The following is a 17308-nucleotide window of genomic DNA, read 5'->3' as shown; positions in this document are numbered from 1 at the left end:
AACCCAGCAGCTTATGCTGTCAATAAAGCAGCCATCACCACTTGCTAACAGCCTTTCGCAAAGGGGGAGAGACGAGAGGCATGGGGTGACAGCTTCCACAAGGACTGATGGTGGAAGAGGAGAGGACTCGACACTCCTCTAATGAAGCAGAAGCAGGTGTTTCCCTTTCACTATCTGCTCTTTCCTCCAAATAATTCATTCAGCAAAAGGAAAACAATGTTAGTTTTCCTTGTTTGGCCAGATCCCTGTATTTTTGCTGGATCTCCTTGCCTGCCAGCTCCTGGGTGCCCGGGTGTGCAGCAGAGCTGTCCTGAAGGAAGCTCTATTCCCTAGGAAACAGCATTCCGCTCCTGCCGCCCGCTCTGATTTATTAATGGCAAGCACCGTATTATTAGGACTTGCGTTTATGGTCCCGTTGGAGCTTGCCTGCCTTATGGCCACCTGTTACCTCACTGCTGCTGAAAAAAAAACAAAAAAAACAAAAAAAAAAAACCAAACTTCTGGCTGCCACATCTGTTTCTCCGTCTCCTGAGCCTTACCAGCATGGGGTCATCTTGTTCTTCCCTTCATCTCTTCTAATCATCTGACGACGCGTTGGTACCCCTGGCACAGGCAGATTGGGAACACGTCATCTGTCTAGCTGGGATCCCAAGAGCAGCCGTCCGGGGGTCTCCAAAACAGGCTGTGTAACTGCCTGCCTGCAAGGCATCCTCCGCATTGACTGAGGCAGCAAGCCCAAAATCAAGCGTGGAGCTGGTTACAGTTAGTACCCGAGCTAATTACATTGAACTCATCCGAAATGGTTTCCTGTGCTGTAATCACATCCCCCGTTGCCTTGCTCTGAGTGGCTCAGCAAGACTCTTCCTGATCCACTTCTTAGGGCTTCTTGTTGCTGTGATAATTTTCCTCTGCCATTGCACAAATCCCACCCTCCTTTCCTCACTCTGGTGATTCTTCTGTAGTTTTATTGGGATATTTCACTTTCTGCCTGCTGAGCATTTCACACCAAAGGTCCTTTATGGTAGACTTACTTGTTTTTATTTCTTTTTCCTCTTTAATTATGTTTTCTTTCCCTCCTCCCCGCTCAGGTTCCTCATTTCAAAGTGGCGCCAGAGGAGTTCCTCAAGCTGCAGCTCCAGCGCTTCACCACGTTGAACCTCCACCCCAGCAACACGGACATCAGCGTGGCCGTGGCAGGAATCCTCAACTTCTTCAACTGCACCACTGCCTGCCTCATCTGTGCCAAAGCTGAATGTAAGTCATTCCCAGGCGGGGCTCAGCATTTCCCTGCTCTGCCTACCTTGGGTTTTATTGCCCTCTGCGTATCTGGTGCTTCCTGCCATGGAGAATCCACTGCCAGTCCCACTGTTTGTTTTCCTGCCTATGGAGGCAGAACAACCCGGAACAGAGAGACCTGCCGGGCAGGTTTTCCACCCTGTTGCCGCATGGAGGTGTCCCTGGCGCATGCGAGAGGTGGAAAGGGGATGTGGAGAGACCGTGTGACCATTTGAGGAGCGTTTTTGTTTGCCCAGATGGGTTTTTGAAATGGGGACGAAAAAAAGGCTAAAGCGTGTTTCACGAGGTTCTTTCAGGCAAGTATTCCTTTTTTGATATGTGTCTTTCCCAAAACCACATGGAATTTGTGGCCTAATTGCAGGACTTGATTAATAGTCGATGCACTGCCCACCCTCTTGAGCTCTGCAGCTGTACATATGCTGGCAGCTGTGCATCAGGATGCTGGAGCCTTCACCTCAGCAAGACCATGTTCATCTGCATAACTCTGAAAACGGCAGGAGCAGGCTCTGCATCGTAGTGCTCGGGAAGAGGAAAGCTTTTTGTTGTTATTTCTGTTTTGAAGTCTTGTTTGCTTTGTTGTGGTTTAATATTTTAGGGTTTTTTTTTTTTTTTAAGGTCACCATGTAAATAGGTGTAGGACATAGGCTATAGTCGAATTCATTTGTACTAGAGTGAACGAATAAGCCCAAATGAAAAACTGTTCGGATCCTGCATGAGCAATGGGGGGCATTGGCAATAGCTTAGCAGCAGATGCTATTCCAGCCTTTGGCTGTAGGTCCAGACATGTAGGAAAGGCAGCATCCTTTCTACGTGCATTTCCAGATGTGCTAGTAACACAGAGCAGCGTGGGTGACCCCTGCACAGAGACTGGAGTAAGAGAGTCCTCGACTTTTCATTTGGCTTTTTGTACCCTGGGGAGGCTGCATCCTCAGCTGATAAAAATCGGGAAATGGACTTCAATAGGTAGCCTCAGAGGTACCCTAACAGAGGACCTGGTCCAAAATGTTGCAATTAAAATCATGCCAATGTTTCTACATTACTTTCAATGCTGGTATTTTTCATTGTGTAACCCTAACCTTAAAGAAGGAGAAAAAAAAAAAAAAAAAAAACAAGATAGATGGGAGGAAGGTAGATAATTGGGTTTTCTCACCTGCAGTGCAGCACGCTCGCAGTCTGCCCTCGCGCTGCTGCCGGGCACGGAGCATCAGCCCAGCATCTCATCTCTGTGGATCCCTGCCCTCCTCCACAGCTGCATGCAGAAACATGCAGGTGTTTTCCATTGAATGCAGCATGCTATTAATTTGATTCTTCATTTAACTGGATCAAAAACCTTGGGAACCAAATTGCTTGCATTAAACTAACATCCTTTTAATTGAATCAATCCAGTTTTTTTACTGTGGTATTCCTGGGTAGCTCAATGTTTAGGATACACTGTAACCTGAGTCTTTCCCAGGGAAAAGAAAGGCAAAGGTACCTGGATCTTAGTGCAGCTCTAATGATGCATTCTGGCATCAGTTATTGGGACAGGTCTTCTCATGTCACTGACTTGTCATTCAGGTTCAGGTTTGCTAGCGGGTGCTTGGGGAGCTGCATCTAACATTGCTCCTGCTTCTTAAGAAGTATAGTGCAAAATGCCATGAAATTGAGACTAGTGTCAGAAAGCTGGGTAAATTCCTGTCTTTATTTTTCTTTCTCTCTTTCTTTTTTTTTCTTTTTTTTTTTTTTTTGGTCCAAGATTTTGATGGAATGAAGTGTTCTTAAAGTCTTCTGCAGTTTTGCAGCAGCACAGCTTGTCAGGTTGAGCCCGAACAAAGCTTGTTATTCACAGCAACCATTCTGATCCCATGTAGGTTGTAGAAGAAGATGAAAATAAATCCTACAGAAATCAAGTGGAGGGCTTAGACAAAACTTAGAGTTGAGTTAAGCTAGCACCCCAAAAAAAGTGTTTAGGTAGGGTCTGCGTTGCGTGTCCTCTGTGCAGAGCAAATTCCCCCACCTGTGGGAAAGGTGAAGTCTGTGAGATCCAGAGAAGTCCTGGTTAAGGCTGTTTTAGCAGTTCCTACCTGTAAAAAGGGGGCAAGGTAAGAGGCAATGCGTTGTAAAGAGTTCTGTGCAAATTTGGCTTGCTGGAAAACTCTTCACTGTGAATAAGAGGTTCCTTGTCTAGGATGCAGCCCTTTTAATATGTTGCTTTGTTACTCTTGTGAAGTGCTAGGAGTCCTTGAAAGCAGTGCTTTAATCTGCTGCATTGTGTCTTTTCTGAATCCCTGGACCTTCTGGGTGAATGAACTGTTTAACACAGTCAAAGCTATGTTTAGGTTAAGAGAAGAGCTCTGGCTGGAAATTAAGGTTTTCTTTTCTTGTCTCTTCTCCAGTTGGGCCTTGATTCTTCTCAGTTCTGTTCTTTTACTGTTCACTATTTCATTTCGTTTAGTTCAACTTTTCCCTTCTTTTTTTAAACTGCCTTCCTATAGGAACAAGATGTGCATGACCATGTAGCTGTCTGTGTCTCGCTAATGATTAAATCTGGCGGCCTGTTTGGTCAATCAAATTTGACAGAGGGGGTTATTTCCTACATGAAAATAAGCAGCTGGATAGAAGAGATTCTATCAAATATGTTTTCTTCACTAAGCAAAGCTGCAGCAGGAGCTTTGATCTCTTATTAGACATCAAAGAAGCCATGCTGGAAGGAGCCCTTGCAATTACCTAACTGCAGGAGGAAACTTCAGTCAGAAATGCCAAAGGCAATAAGACACGAGTCCAGGAAAGTCAGGTCTCATTCATGTGCATGCTCACTAATTATTGATTTTTTTTTTTTCTTTAGCTCCCTTCTTGGCCACATGTAGCTCCCAGTTCTGCAGGTCACTCAGAGAGTCTTGAGCTAACCCAAGCGATGGCCCCTTTCTGTGACTGTCTGGTCCCTGCTGCTCATGTCTTGCATGAGGGAATTTTCAGTGGATATATAGGGAATATGGAAAGATAAATGGCAGGAAAGAAAGAGGGAGGAGCGATGTGATATGGGGGTAGAAAGTGGATTTTCAGAGACCTTGCCCACTGACTGAGCCACTGGTCTGCAAACACCTTCTTACTTTGCTCCCTGAATTCTCTGTGAAGCACCAAACATACTACTACTATTTTTTCTTTTCTTTTCTTTTTTTTGTAGTTTTAGGGGTTTACTTTAGGAATCCCCAATCCATAATTAAGTCTGTCCTGTGCTAGGACTATACTCCATTGCTCTTTTTATGTAGACCAAATTTTGTATTCTTAAAATGATTTCTGCTTCATCTGACACACTGCAGAGCTTTTCATCCCCAGGGACACATGTCCTGGAAAATTAGCATCTCCCTGTCACAGGGCTCCAGGATCTCCCAAGGTGTCAGGTTGTGCCTGCTTATTTTAGGAGGTAGTAATGAAAAGGCTTACAAGGAAGAAATATCTTCCAACAGCCAATGATAACTGGAAAAACTCCCCCACATGCAATAAGATAACAGAGAACATACCTAAATTGTGCAGTCCTGAGGGAATTTGGATCTTATTTCTTCCCTCAGGGTCTTCAAAGCTACTTTTTCAGGAAGCTGTAGAACAGCTGGAGAAGCTCCATCTTTTCATATCACCTGTTGACCCTAGCTTTACAGCATGCAGGTGTGGAGCTAGTGCAGGACTGTTCCTGCTGGGGTGACCACAGGTCCTTGGACAGATGCTCTTTGAACCAAATACCCATTTTAAAAATCTGTTTTATTTTCCCTTTTATTTCCAGGCCTTTTAAACCTAGAGAAGTTGCTTCGCCAGTTCCTCATTTCCAAGGATACCCTTTCAGTCCGGATGCTAGATGACAGCCGAGACCCTACCCCGCTCCTAAAAGAAATCAGAGACGACAAGACAGCTACCATCATAGTACATGCCAATGCCTCCATGTCTCATACCATTTTGCAGAAGGTATGTGTCTGTTACGAGTGCGCACATGCAAATACTGTGGGATGTTCAAATGCCAAAATTCCTGCTGCAATGCTGCATGTGATGTCTCCTGGGAAAGGAGTAGCCTGGCCGCTGGTAGAGTTCCTGGCAAAATAATTTGCTATCTATAGAAGTCATGGTATAATTGCTCTGAGCTCGTATATTTGGGTTCTAGCTTAGCACTTTGAAATTAGTCAGTTGGTGCAGGAGGATCGTATTTTTTTTTTCCCCTTGAAGTATGTTTCTAACTTTTTGTTTCCCTTTTTGTTATCTTATTAATTGAGATTTTATTTTAGTCATGTTTATTTTTAATGGTCTCTTGCCGCAGCTTTTAGCATTTATTTAGTTAGTCCTTCAAAAGTGAGCAGCGTCTCCAGATGGAGCCTAAAGTTGTGCCTAGTTTCCCAGATTCTGGAAGGAACAGGGAGTTCTTTCCTGCGTAGAGGCAGGATGGAGGAGATGGAGTCAGCCCATGGTGCAGGGTGGCTGCTGTTGCGTGCGCTGCACACAGTGTCCTGGATGCATTCGTTAGCAAGGAGGCAGTCGTTCAAAGGCCCTGACATGTATCAAATTCAGCCCTGCCGACTGCCAGCAGAAACCATTAGACTGGTTTTATCCACTGAATATAATATTATACTTCTAAATGAGCAGTTATTTCAAGGTAGAATGCAAATTTTCTGTTTGGAAATGCCAAAATCAGTGAGGCATCTCATCACATTCCAAAGGTGTCCTAGCTGGGGCGATGGCAGGTTTTGGCCCTCCCCAACTAATTTTTTTTTAATTATTATTTTATTTTAATTTATTTTTCTAGTTTTCGAGCTAGTCGCAGGCTGCCTCGCTCCTGTGGGCCGTCCCCTCCATCTGTTGCCATAGTGACTTGCCACCCTGGTGCGGCAGCGGCTCTTTGGGCACACGCGGTCTCCCTTCCCCGCTGGCGAGCACGTTGTTGCTGCAACCGATAAGGATGTCAAAGATCGCCAAGATTTTTCGGCAGGTCTGGAGAATTTAAGCAAGCCTTCCTGCCTAAAGGATTGCAGAAAGGGGCAAAAAATAAGAAGCTTATTATCTAGGGACTTCTTGTACCTGGGGAGCCTGGAAAGTGGTTTCCTTTTAGAGAAATAAGCAGAGCAAGAGAGGGGAAATTCTCCAGTCCAAAGGTTGAGCAAGGAAAGGTAAGGAAAATGCACCATAGATGTGCATGTGCCTGTGGTCAGACCTCACCAGCAGACCTTTCCTGGCCTTGAGCAATGAGAGAAGTTGCAATTTCTCATCTCTCGCCCGCCACATATGGTGTCGAGCCACACGGTTGCTTCCCAGATTACCAGCCTGTCCGGGCTTCCCACCTGGCAGTGCATGCATGAGGCGGCCGGGAGCAAGGATGGAGCGAGCTGCGATTGATGCTCTGCCCTTGAAATCAAACGCACCCGCTTCAAGGTAGGTCAGAGGGAGAGCTGACGGGATCGCTGTCCCTGGAAGGGGGAAGGAAGGACCTGGTGCCAGGCGGCACTGGGTGCTGGTTTCCATGTGAGCACCTGGACAGCATGCTGGGGACACGGGCTGGCTGGGTGCCGTGGAGCAGAGATGCTCGTAGAGCCCCTCAAAAAGCAGCATGTGCATTCAGTACAGCACCCACCGCATTTATTTGTAGGGGAATAGGGAAAGCTAATGCACAGGAATAGGTCAAGGTGCAATCTGAGACCCCTCTTTTCTGAACCTTCTTCCTTCACTCGCTCTCTGCTGTGTCCATCCTCCAGCTAGTGGGGGCAATGGGAAGGAGGTGCTCCCCTTGGTCCTTCCATCCCTCCTTCAACGCCTCCAAATGGTCTAAGCTCATATGCAGGCCTCTCTGCCGAGGTCCAGAGCACGATTTGAGACCAGCTGTGCTTGGCAATGCAACAGAAGCTCCTGATTTCAGAAAGATTTGCAGATTAATCCCCCACTTTACTGAGCGTCTGTTCCCACAACCAACTGTTTGTGTCCTGAGAATCCAGGTTTTGGAGAAAAACTTTGATGGTCTGGTCTTTGGTCTCCAGAACAGGTCATCTCAAAGAAAAATCTGCTTAAACTGTCCTTTTCTTTCCGTCTCCATGTATTTCTGCTGTCTATTTCTCTGCCCATGAAAACTATGCCTAAATTCTGGAGTTCCATGTTCCTAGTTTCAGAGGCAGGTGCAGTCCTGCTGAAAAACTGGTCTCCAGGACTTTAATTTCCCAGGTGCAATGGTGCTGCTGTGTCCCACCCTTCCCTGCTTGCCAGGAGACAGCAGCGTTTGTGCGGCACGATAAGGGTGGAAATGCAAACGCGAGCCAGTCCCTTCCTTGCAGGAATCGAGACGGAGGGTTGTCAGTCTCTGCTCTAATCCCCTTCCCTCTCCTTCACAGGCAGCTGAGCTGGGGATGGCGTCTGCCTATTACACGTATATCTTCACTAATCTGGTAAGACGTTTCTCTCGGCTCTTCTCCCGTGCGCGGGTAGAGACCCGTTAATGGCAGCTGATCCCTGCGAGAGCGGCAGGCAGAGGCGGTATCCATAGGCACAATTGCGGATGGGATTTTCCAAGCCTGTGCAATGAGGTGTGTGCGTTCTCAGAAACCACCAACAGGGCCAGGCGGTTGCTGGCTCAGTGCTGTGCTCTCACTGCACCATCTTCCTGCTGCCTGTACAGAGCAGGCTATATCTTTTCAATGCGGCCCCTGGTGATTTGGTTTTATAGCTACTAATAACATTAATGGGGGGATCGTGCGCTTAAATCCCTGAGTACTGTGCTAAACAAGGAGTAATGGGCTTAGGCAGCAGCAGGGGGAAGCCCAGAATAAACATTAGGAAAACTTCTCTTGCTGCAGCAGCTACAAAGCTCTTGAACAAGCTGCCAAGTGGGATGAGGGAAATGCTACCCCTGGGGAGAGCAGATACCTGCCTATTAATGCTGCTGTATGGATGATGGAAACCTGAGCAGGGCAGGACAGGCTGGAAGATGAAGTGGAGATGCCTTCCAACCCCAAATGATACTCATATTCTCTAATTTCTATTAATATTTATGCCAGCGCGTGTGTGTGCCAGGAAAGCCGAGAGCTGAATCACGCTTTGTGTTTGGGTGGGAGACAGACGGGAGCGGATGGAGCCAAACGCGTAGGAAGGAGAGCGGAGAAGAGGAGGGAGGAGGAGAGAAATGGAGGGGCTGAAAGCCCGGAGAGCAATGGGGACATGGGATGGAAACAGGGAGAGTGGAAGGAGATGTCAGTGAGAGAAAAATGCTGCCCACAAGCTTTCCACCCGAACTAAGAGAGTTCGGGTTCCTGCTCGGCATTCAATCCATAGGTCCTAACCTTGCTTGATATCAATCTGGCGAGACATAGCTCCCTGGGCCTCTGTTTTCCCCCACAAGTTGCTGCATTGTCATTTCTCCCCTCCTGTCCCTGCTCCAAATGAGACCACGGCTGTGCTGCTTAGAGACCTGGTCAATGGCAGCAACTGTCCCTTCCCTTCCTGGTCAAAATGTTGAACTCTTTGGAACATATTGTGGTCCCCTATTCATAATTTGGTGTGTGAATGTTGCTGTAAGGCAAAGAGTAAGGATGTTCAACTGCATATCCCCTAGCACAATGAAGTCTATGTTCATGTATGGTGCCTGCACAACAGAAATAACTAAAAAATTACTTACCTCATTCTGGTTCTAGTTTTAGCGTGAGTTTGGTTAGCGTTTGTGTATGAATCAAGAGCTGAAATTTGTCTTCGAAACCTGGTACTGCATTAGTGAGGAGGTTAGAGAGAAATGAGCTTGCTGGATATTCACTCTCACAGGAGATAAATCTGTTTACCATGATTTATTTCACAGCTTTGTCCAAAAGACCAGCCCTCAGCAAAACTAACCAGACTTTTGACAGGGATCGTAAAAGAAGAAAGGTGACATCGGGCAAAACCTGGGCAGATGGAAGAGATGGTTAAGGAAATTAGTAATATTTAAATGGGGATGAGAGATGGGAGTGAGCAATTTAGGCTAATAAATCTAGAGGGATTATCAAGCTCCTAATGAACCCTCTGAGGTTTTGCAATCACTGCCTAATAGAAAAGATAAAATCATAGTGAACTGCTGTCAAGGGGAGCGAGCAAAAAGATGACTTTAAATGGAGGCAGAACCCATCAGAAGAGAAATAGACAGTCTGTATAGCATTAAACCACTTGGAGATGGTAAAATATGTCAGGCCAGAAAGAGGAGAAAAGAGGATAAAATGCTGCATTAAACACCTGCCCTCAGGCAGTAGATGGGAATTCTCTCTCTCTGTCCTAGCATTAATTTTATTTAATAAGCCTATCCCACCCGATAGCTAGTTATGTCTCGGCTCTGGTAGTAACAGAAGTTCAGATTTTCCAGGAGTCCGAAGGAAAACCACAGAGCGAAGCCGTTCTGTGGTATTTTTCTTCCCTGTGCCCATCACTGGTGTTTCGGGTCTCTGGAGAAGTTGGCAGCCTTTCGGCTCCCTCCTCCTTGGAGGAAGACTGAGCAATTTGTGTGGCTGAGAAATAGAGCTGGACACCATTCAAGAGAAGAGGGGATAAAACCTGAGGCTACAGTGACTAATTTGATTTATAATAATAATAATAAGGACAATGCATAAATAGAGAATTACAGGCTGGGTGTTGTGAATTGAAAACTACTGTTTCTCCTAGTCTAGAAATTCTTGAAATTAACAGCAATGCAGAGCAGGACTCATGTTGGATGCATCTAAAATCCTGTATTAGAATTAATTCTAGTGGCTTTGTTAATTCTGTGTAGCTGCTTGTCGTTTTTGTCTGCCTTTTTTTTTTTTTTTTTTTTTGCATATGGACTCTGGGCTGGTTTTAAATTTCAAAACATCTATCAAGGAGATTAGATGGAAATAATTGAAACAATTAAAATTATTACTGTAAGGAAGAAGGTGTAAAGGAGTTTTACTAGTGCCTTGAGTCAGGCAATCTATTCATTGGATTTAGTTTAGTTCTCCAACAATACTGCACGAAGGTGTTGTTGCTGATAAAACAGCTGCTGTATTCAATTTCCAGAGACCAGATAAATCAGTTTTGCTGTTGTTGTTTTGTTTTTCTTTGTTAGTGATTTATAAAGAGGTGGTGGTTCTTCTAGGATGAGGTTTTCAAGATGGCACTCTGAGCTTGGATACCACCCCTGGAACAGGATGGAAGCCCCGTGTCCAAATCACCCAAACAGCATCACAAATTTCGGTCATGTTTTGTCTCTGCAGTAAGATGTTATGAAAAGGGGAGATGATATAATTTAAAATGGAGATAAAGTGCTCTAAAGATTCTTAGCTGAGTGGAGTTAAAGTGCTCTAAAGATTCTTAGCTGAGTGGAGTAGCAGAGCTCAGGGTTTTAGGTCTCCTTGGTGCCATTTTGGGTATTTCAGTGCCACCTTGCTCCTGTTACCTGCATTTCTGTCTCTGTTCAGCACGAGCCGGGTTTGCCCCCTGCTATGTGTAGGTCTTGCCCATCTAAGCTTCCCCAGCGCCCTCGTGTTCTCTAGGGCTGCTCAAGAGCTCGAACTCTCTGTCATCCTATGACATATTTTACCTTGCAGACCTGCTTACCTTCCAGATTTCCAGTAGCTGATGCAAAACTTTTTGCAGAGCCCTAGCCATTCCCTGGATTTATGGTTCACGTTTTCTGTGGCACACGATAGCAGGGCAGATGAACGTCCAGATTTTGTGAGGGTGCCAAAGCAATTTCTCCTTATTTTAGTTAATGTGAAGAAAGGATTTTTTTGACAAAGCTGTGAATCTTACATCTCTGTTTCCCTGCCTGAGTTATCTCACCAATCTTGGGTACTCTTTATATATCATTTTCCTTGTCTGTCCTATATTTGATTGCTAGTTGTTGAGTAAATCATTCTCTTACATACAGCCCATTAACTCTACTGGGAGAGCAAATCTCTTCCTTTTCCCTTGCCCACATACAGCCTCATTCTGTTGGTTCTTCAGACCCTATCCTGTATTTTCCAAGATGGATACTTTGCAGGTACCAGTATTAGTATTTGATCCCTCTTTGGGGATTTGTCACTCTTCAAACCTCACACTCCCTGCAGAGAAGTTGGAGTAAATATTTTTTACCACAGATTTTCCCAAAGTATTTTGCTAAAGTGCAAATGTAATAGTGTTCCTTGCATGCCAGACTCAACCTTACTTGCATATGACATATTGTGATGGATTAGTGAGGCAATAATTTCCTAAGAGCCATCAGATTATATAAGGACAGTTCCTCTAAACTGCCACTAAGTTCATTGAGTTCACAGATCCTATTTAACTACATGAATAGCCAAGTAATATGGTATGTTGGATAGATCTTCCCCATCCACATACCCATTCAAAGGGACACAATTTGTTGCTCTGATGAGTTTTTTCTTCCAGAGAAATTGATTTTTACATATGGCCCATTATAAACTTATTGACTCTATCAATAAATAAACTGGGCCCTTCAAGAAAACCATAAAGCACTTAGCATAATATTGTCCACTTCAGGAAATAAATAAGTGTGTTTTTACAGCAGCTTAGGAATGATTAACAGACTCAGCCTCCAGACTCAGCCCAGCCCCTAAAGGCAGCAAGACCTATAGAGGCCAGGGTGGATATTTTCCCTGCTCCTGCCCACATGAGGTCAGCAGTGAGGTAGTGGCACAGGGTCTCTCATGGGTCTCTGTTTCGTGAAGGCAGGGTGGGAAGTCACCAACCTCTGGGAATGTCACTCACTTTAATCCCCAGGTTTTAACTGCTTGCTTTTTACTGTTCCGTGCCTCAGTTTACTCCTCTGTATTGTGGCTATAGTAACTCCCTGGCAGATAAAACCTCAGGGTTGTGCTAGTGATTTTATACATTCATAAAGCGCTTTGCAAAAGTCCGCTGACAGTGACAATGTGAAGAGCGGCATATTGATGTTGTTTTATTGAGAACCAGAGTGGAACTGGCAAGGTAGCAGCGGAATTTCAATCAGATTTTGCAGGATTCCCCCTGCCAGAGCTGGCTGCGGCTGGAGAGGGGCTGCGGGTGCCGAGTCCCAGTCAGGATCGGGGGCATCGCGGTCTGACCATGCGAGTCCAGCGACCTGCATGGAGCAATATGCTCTCGTCTTATGGGTTTATATTCGTAATGGGAGGGAGACTATAGCCTGTAAATCTGCAGATCGTAACTCATAGATAGCGTCGCTAGAAAATCCAAGCTCACAGCTTTAAAAATGTGAATTGCAGAGCTTGGTTGTGTATATTTTCTTAGGCAGGTTCTGTCAATGATCTAAATGTCGCTAAAAGGTCTGAGAGGTCACTCCAAAGGTTTTGCCTGATGCTGTAGAGGGAGAATGCGGGCTGAGTGCCGCATGAGGAACAGAAACCCAAGAGTGACTTCATCCTCTAATAACTCCTCCAGTGCCATCTCCCAGGGAACCCCTTTGTATTCAATTAGCTAATGTGTGCCTACCACTTGGAAAATATAGAGTGCCATAGAATTGCTAAGTGTTGTTATTTAACAGCACATATTTAGTGGCTGCAGCCCTGTAGGAGAAGTCAGAAAATCTACGCTGTAATTGCCTGGTGCTGCGGCAGACTTTGCTGTGATTTGAACAAAGCCTGGGGATTTTTTTTCCTTTGTAAAAGTTCATTAATTCTGGCTGCACACCCTAAGGGCCTGCATTTTCTGAGATTTCACAAACCACCATATTGACTTTTTCTGGGCGCTCTAAAAATCAAGTCCAGAGAAGGCTACGATTCAGGCAGCCAGAATGAGTGTACCTGAAATGAAGGATCCTTCATGATTGTCCTTGTGTCTTGAGTTGGCACAAGACTCTGCTAAGGAGCTGGGCTGAAATGGAGGGCAAAGCTCTGGTCACCTATTGTGATTACTGACCCTCTAACAAGGGAGAGGAATTTTTTGGCTCTAGAATAGGGTTTCTGATGGAGCACACGGTTCTGGTGCACATCTGACAGAAAAAGCATGTAAAGGAAGGAGGTTGGAGCCAGAGCAGAGCGAAGGAAAGGGAAACTGCACAGGGAATTGGGTCCACACAGCCTGTGCAAAACCCTGTGTTATGGAGTGGATGCTTTACGAGTCTGACAGCAGCCGAAATAGGGTTTTCTGTAGCTGGAGGTTTGCCTAGAAAAAGACAGATGCAGAGAGAGTCAGCTACAGAAGTTGACCAAAACTCGCACTGGAATTGTGAGCTGGGAAAAAAAGCTATTGTTAACATTTGAATTGGATTTTTGAGTCCATGGGCAGCATGCACAGCATCTATCCTTAGCTGTTTTGTCCAGCCGCAGACTCTGCAAGGAGCCTGGATGGGCACTGGGAATAACCCCTATTAAGGAGACCCAGTGACGTAGTGATCACAGCGCTGGGGCTGTACTCGGGAGCTCTGCACTCAGCATTGTGACCATTCTGTTGCTTGATCAGGGCAAGTTGTGCCTCAGTTTCCCCCTTGGTACAACGAGAAGAGTGGTGCTGACTCCTGTCTTAAAGGAATTCATAGCCAAAACTAAGGAGAAAGTGGACTAATAGGTCTGCTGCTGCTCTCTTTGCACCCAGACCCTCATTAGCCATCTGCCCTCATTCTGCAGGTTGACAGGGCGCAGGTGGAAATGGATAACCTGTCAAAAAGGCAGGAGGGATAATATCATTCAAATGAATCAATAGTTCACAGGCAATTTCATGTTACCTAACGTTAATGCGGTTGTGTCCAAAATGCACTTAATCCTGTGTCTGATCACATTCTCGGAGGAGTTTGCTGTACTGCAATAGTCTTGTAATTCCCCGTTTTGGAGATTTACAGACATTGTTCCTACGTGCCCTCGTGCACAGGAAGGAAAGATAAAAAATGACTAGGCTCGCTGAGATCTCGTAGTCCACCGAGCCAAAGACATTCATATTAGTGATGGAAGAGAATGGGTATCCAGCAGTTTCTGAAACTATTACTCCCACCTTCTCGCTCCATTTTAGCAATTAGCAAAAGAGAAATTAGTGAAGAAGGCACCATTATTTCCTGCTAATGGGACAAGGAGGGCTGGACTCTTCTCCAGGAAATTGGCATTTTGTCGAATAGTGTTTCCACTGACATGAGAAGTTCTCCCTTTTTGCTTGTGTTTTTTCCTTTCTTGCAGTCCTGTCATCTTACCGTAGGAGCAGGGCTCTGTAAAGCACCCTCTCTGCAGAGGTGTTAGGAGACCCTCTGGCCATGGGGTGGGAGCCATGTAGGCATGCCCTGTGCGGGGGACCTACTTTAATTATTAAAACCTGATATCAACAGTTTGCAAATGGTGGTGGAGCAGCACTTCACTTGAAATCATTTAGGCATTTTCTTAGATCTACTGTAGCCTTTCTGTTACAGGGAATCTCCTGCTGCCCTGACAGAGAGTTGGTCTACAAACCACAAGAAAGCACTATTTTCTATTTTAAGAGAGAAACTTCATGTGATGCAGCTCCTACTAAGTACAAAATTTCTCCTGCTAAGTATTCTCGTACACCTTAGGTCTGCTCAGCAAGAACTATGGTTCAGGAATGAGAAGTATCTGCAACTCTATGGGCTTTTTTGGCCTTCTTATGGAGCTTGTCAGGTAAAAGACTGAGAAAGGCCACCAGTTGAGTCCATCTCTGGCCTATGGACAGGCATGGTTAGCACATGGGTTCTACCTTATTGACGGGTGGGTGGATTTCAACCCTATCTTGGAGGATGTAGACTGAGTGCAAGTTATTGTAGCTTCTTGGTCCTATGTGCCCCAGTATTGTATGGTTTTGAGATTTTAGCGCCCATTTTCTTCACTAATTCTGTTGCTGTTTTGCTTTTCTGGTCTGCTTTAGGAATTTTCCCTCCAGCGACTGGACACTCTGCTGGATGACCGAGTCAATATCCTGGGATTTTCCATTTTCAACCAGTCTCATGCATTCTTCCAAGAGTTTGTCCAGAGCCTCAACCAGTCTTGGCAGGAGAACTGCGATCATGCTCCCTTTACTGGGCCAGCAGTAAGTAAAATCCTTCACATCACACACAACTTTCCTTGGTCAAAGCTGCAGTAGGTCTAACTGAAACGTGAGCCAAGGGAAACCAAGGGAAAACTTATCTTTTAGTCCCAAGCAGCAGATATCTCTTGGGATAGCTCATACGGGAGAGAGAAAGAAAAGCTCAACAGCTGGGAGTGACAGGAGGGAGGTTTCTTTTGAGCTGCAAAATCCCAGGGCTTTCTTGCTGGGGCTGAGAAGGCATCTCAGGAAGGAGGAGGGAGCTGCTCGCTCTAATGCCATTCTCATTAATCACATTGCAAAGAAAGGAAATCAGACAAAATCATTGAAATTACAGATGGCTAGATTAGGTAATTAGAATTTAGACTAAAACAGATGTTTGTAATTAAGTGTTTATTTCATTGAATAAAATCCAGATTGTAAAGTCTATTTCACAGGATTTTAATGGTTTAAATTCTGTGTGTTATGTTTGGGGGCAAAGATACAGATGACAATATTCTAGGAAGGAAGGAAAAAACAAAGCAGAACTACAAAACCCATACCACCCCAACCTGCCCACATTTCCCTGGAGAACAGTTTGCCTTTGAAGATGGCCTTTATGTGTGATATTTCTGTAAATAAAAGCTACAGTGGGATTTTTCCACTCAAGTGTGCTGAACCTACTGTTGATTTCTAGAAGGCCAGAGCTGGCATTTCGAGGAAGCTGTGCTGCATCCAGCAAGGAGGGCTGAGATGAGGTGCTGTCCCTGCCTGCTTGGGTAGTTGCCTAAAATGCACTGGGGAGAATGGTCCTGCCAGCTACATGTGCAAGGAATGGAGATGTCTTTCTTGCCCTGTTTGAATTAGTGAGTTGTTCTCCATGTGACGAGCCGGTCTGCTCCCTTCGCTGCAGCCTTGCTCTGATGAACATCCATCAAGTGGCAATTTTCATCAGCAACTTTCATCACCAAGAATTAGGCTCTAAGTTTTGAGGGAGGTCTCCTGAGACCCGCGAGGCTGCTAGGTACCAAGCTTACCAAGTCGTTGGCATGCAGACCGTCGCGGAGCTATTACACTGCAGGAAAAGTATAAAAACTACAGTGCTCTGCACAAATCAGGTGAGGCAGGCAAGGAAAAGGATCAATTTGTTAGCAAGCAAATTGGCTTTTTATGACAGAGTGACAAAGCTGTGGTTTAAAGCAAGAATGTAAGAGTAGCGAGAGGTTTTACAGGCAGTGTAGAGAAACCTGAGGCCATATACCTGAGAGCAGGGACAGATATTCCCTGCTGAGCTGGCTTGGAGCGAGTTAACAAGATGCTGCCTCCAGCTCTGTCTGTGCTGCTCTGCTAAAGGTCGTGGCTTAAGGCACAGGAGCCCACGTGGCTGCTCTCCATCCAGTGTGGAGCCAATCTTCATATCTGGTGTGAGCTGGGGAGACTTTGGCATCACAGGAGTTGCATTTGCTCTCAGAAACATTTTCATTTGACCAGTTGCTGTAAGTATGGGTACTACTAATCAGGAATCGGGAAAGCAGTTGTTAGTCATGTATGGTATCCTGTAATTTGAATGGAATTCAGTCCATGGTTAAAATTAAGTGAATACTGAAGAGCTTTGTTGAACAAAGGCCATGGTGAGGGATGTTATTTTAATACACTTTAATATATTTTATTATAGTGTATTTTAATATCTTAGTACTTGGCTGTAATTGTGCCTTTGAACTCACGCCGACTTGTACATTTTAATGCCCTAGGTTGCCTGTTAAGTGCCTAATGCCAGGCTGTTGAAGTTGACCAAGTTTTTACCACTGATCTGAGTAAGATCAATCAGGGTTAAATCTGTCTCTCTCTTGAAATTAGTCTTGTTGTTAGGAGCCAAAGGTTCATTGGAATGATTGAACTGGGTGAGATTGTCCCTGCCGGGCAGCTGGCAGAAGGATGTAAACCTAATCGGGCCTGGGGAGAAACAGGAGGTTTCAGATGTTGGTGACCTGTCATCAGCCCCAAACGGGGTAGGATGGGGGGAAGAAGCCTCAGGCTGGACACCAAATACATTTCTGGGATCTGGGATGGCAAGAGGCCGCCCTTGGAAGTAGCA

At 45.3% G+C, this 17308-nt stretch overlaps 1 protein-coding gene across 1 annotated transcript in view; it reads left to right on the top strand.

Moving 5' to 3' along the window:
- GRIK4 (glutamate ionotropic receptor kainate type subunit 4) overlaps window positions 1-17308 on the top strand; it is a 95291-nt gene that overhangs the window by 47707 nt on the left and 30276 nt on the right. The window contains exons 4-7 of the mRNA XM_010215193.2: window positions 1089-1254; window positions 5054-5232; window positions 7632-7685; window positions 15076-15237. Coding sequence (XP_010213495.2) covers window positions 1089-1254; window positions 5054-5232; window positions 7632-7685; window positions 15076-15237 — 561 coding nt within the window. The remainder of the gene's footprint in view (window positions 1-1088; window positions 1255-5053; window positions 5233-7631; window positions 7686-15075; window positions 15238-17308) is intronic.

Source organism: Tinamus guttatus, unplaced genomic scaffold, assembly GCF_059628265.1.
Source record: "Tinamus guttatus ecotype Peru unplaced genomic scaffold, ASM5962826v1 Tinamus_guttatus_pri_ptg000093l, whole genome shotgun sequence".
Taxonomy (NCBI): domain Eukaryota; kingdom Metazoa; phylum Chordata; class Aves; order Tinamiformes; family Tinamidae; genus Tinamus; species Tinamus guttatus.
The sequence above is the reverse complement of the archived record's forward strand: the minus strand, read 5'-3'. Positions and strand labels throughout refer to the sequence as shown.